Raw genomic sequence first — 569 nt, forward strand, 5'->3', positions numbered from 1 at the left:
ACCCTGTCTCAGAACATCATGTGGGTGCTGGGAAGAGAATCATTGAACCATCTTTCCAGCCCAACTTTCCCATTCCAAAGGGAGACTGACCGGCCCTACCTACCTCGATGGTGAAAATCATAGGTTCCAGGTCCTCGTAGGTGATTTTTATCTTCTCGGTTGCTCGTTTTGCCTGAACATCAGTCTCTGCAACCACGGCACAGACGATCTGGCCCACACAGAGCACCTGTAAAGCACGTAAGTAGAGCAGGAGAGGGCAGGGACACTGCTCAGTGTGCAATGGCGATTGCCGTACAGGCTTGGGGACATGAGTTCAATCCTGGAACCCATGTAAAGGTAGGTGGAGAGAGACACGCCTCCATAAAGCTGCCCTCTGACCACCACATTGGCCTCCATGCCTCTCATACTCTACACCATAATCATGATAAATGAACCAATTTAAATAATTTTAAAGTGAAGAGAACAGAAGCCAGACTCAACCTCTCCAGGGGCTGGCATCTTCGATGTCCTTGTTGAATAGAAATAGCCACACTGGAGTCAAATGTACTTGGGTAAAAATTTAATAATAA

General features: G+C 47.5%; 1 protein-coding gene across 1 annotated transcript in view; it reads right to left on the reverse strand.

Annotated features, from left to right (window-relative positions):
* Positions 1-569, reverse strand: part of LOC101990377 (aldehyde oxidase 2-like) — a 73040-nt gene that overhangs the window by 34311 nt on the left and 38160 nt on the right. Inside the window, 1 exon segment of the mRNA XM_013353456.1 lies at positions 104-226. Coding sequence (XP_013208910.1) covers positions 104-226 — 123 coding nt within the window.

The sequence above is a fragment of the Microtus ochrogaster genome, unplaced genomic scaffold (assembly GCF_000317375.1).
Source record: "Microtus ochrogaster isolate Prairie Vole_2 unplaced genomic scaffold, MicOch1.0 UNK8, whole genome shotgun sequence".
Lineage (NCBI taxonomy): Eukaryota > Metazoa > Chordata > Mammalia > Rodentia > Cricetidae > Microtus > Microtus ochrogaster.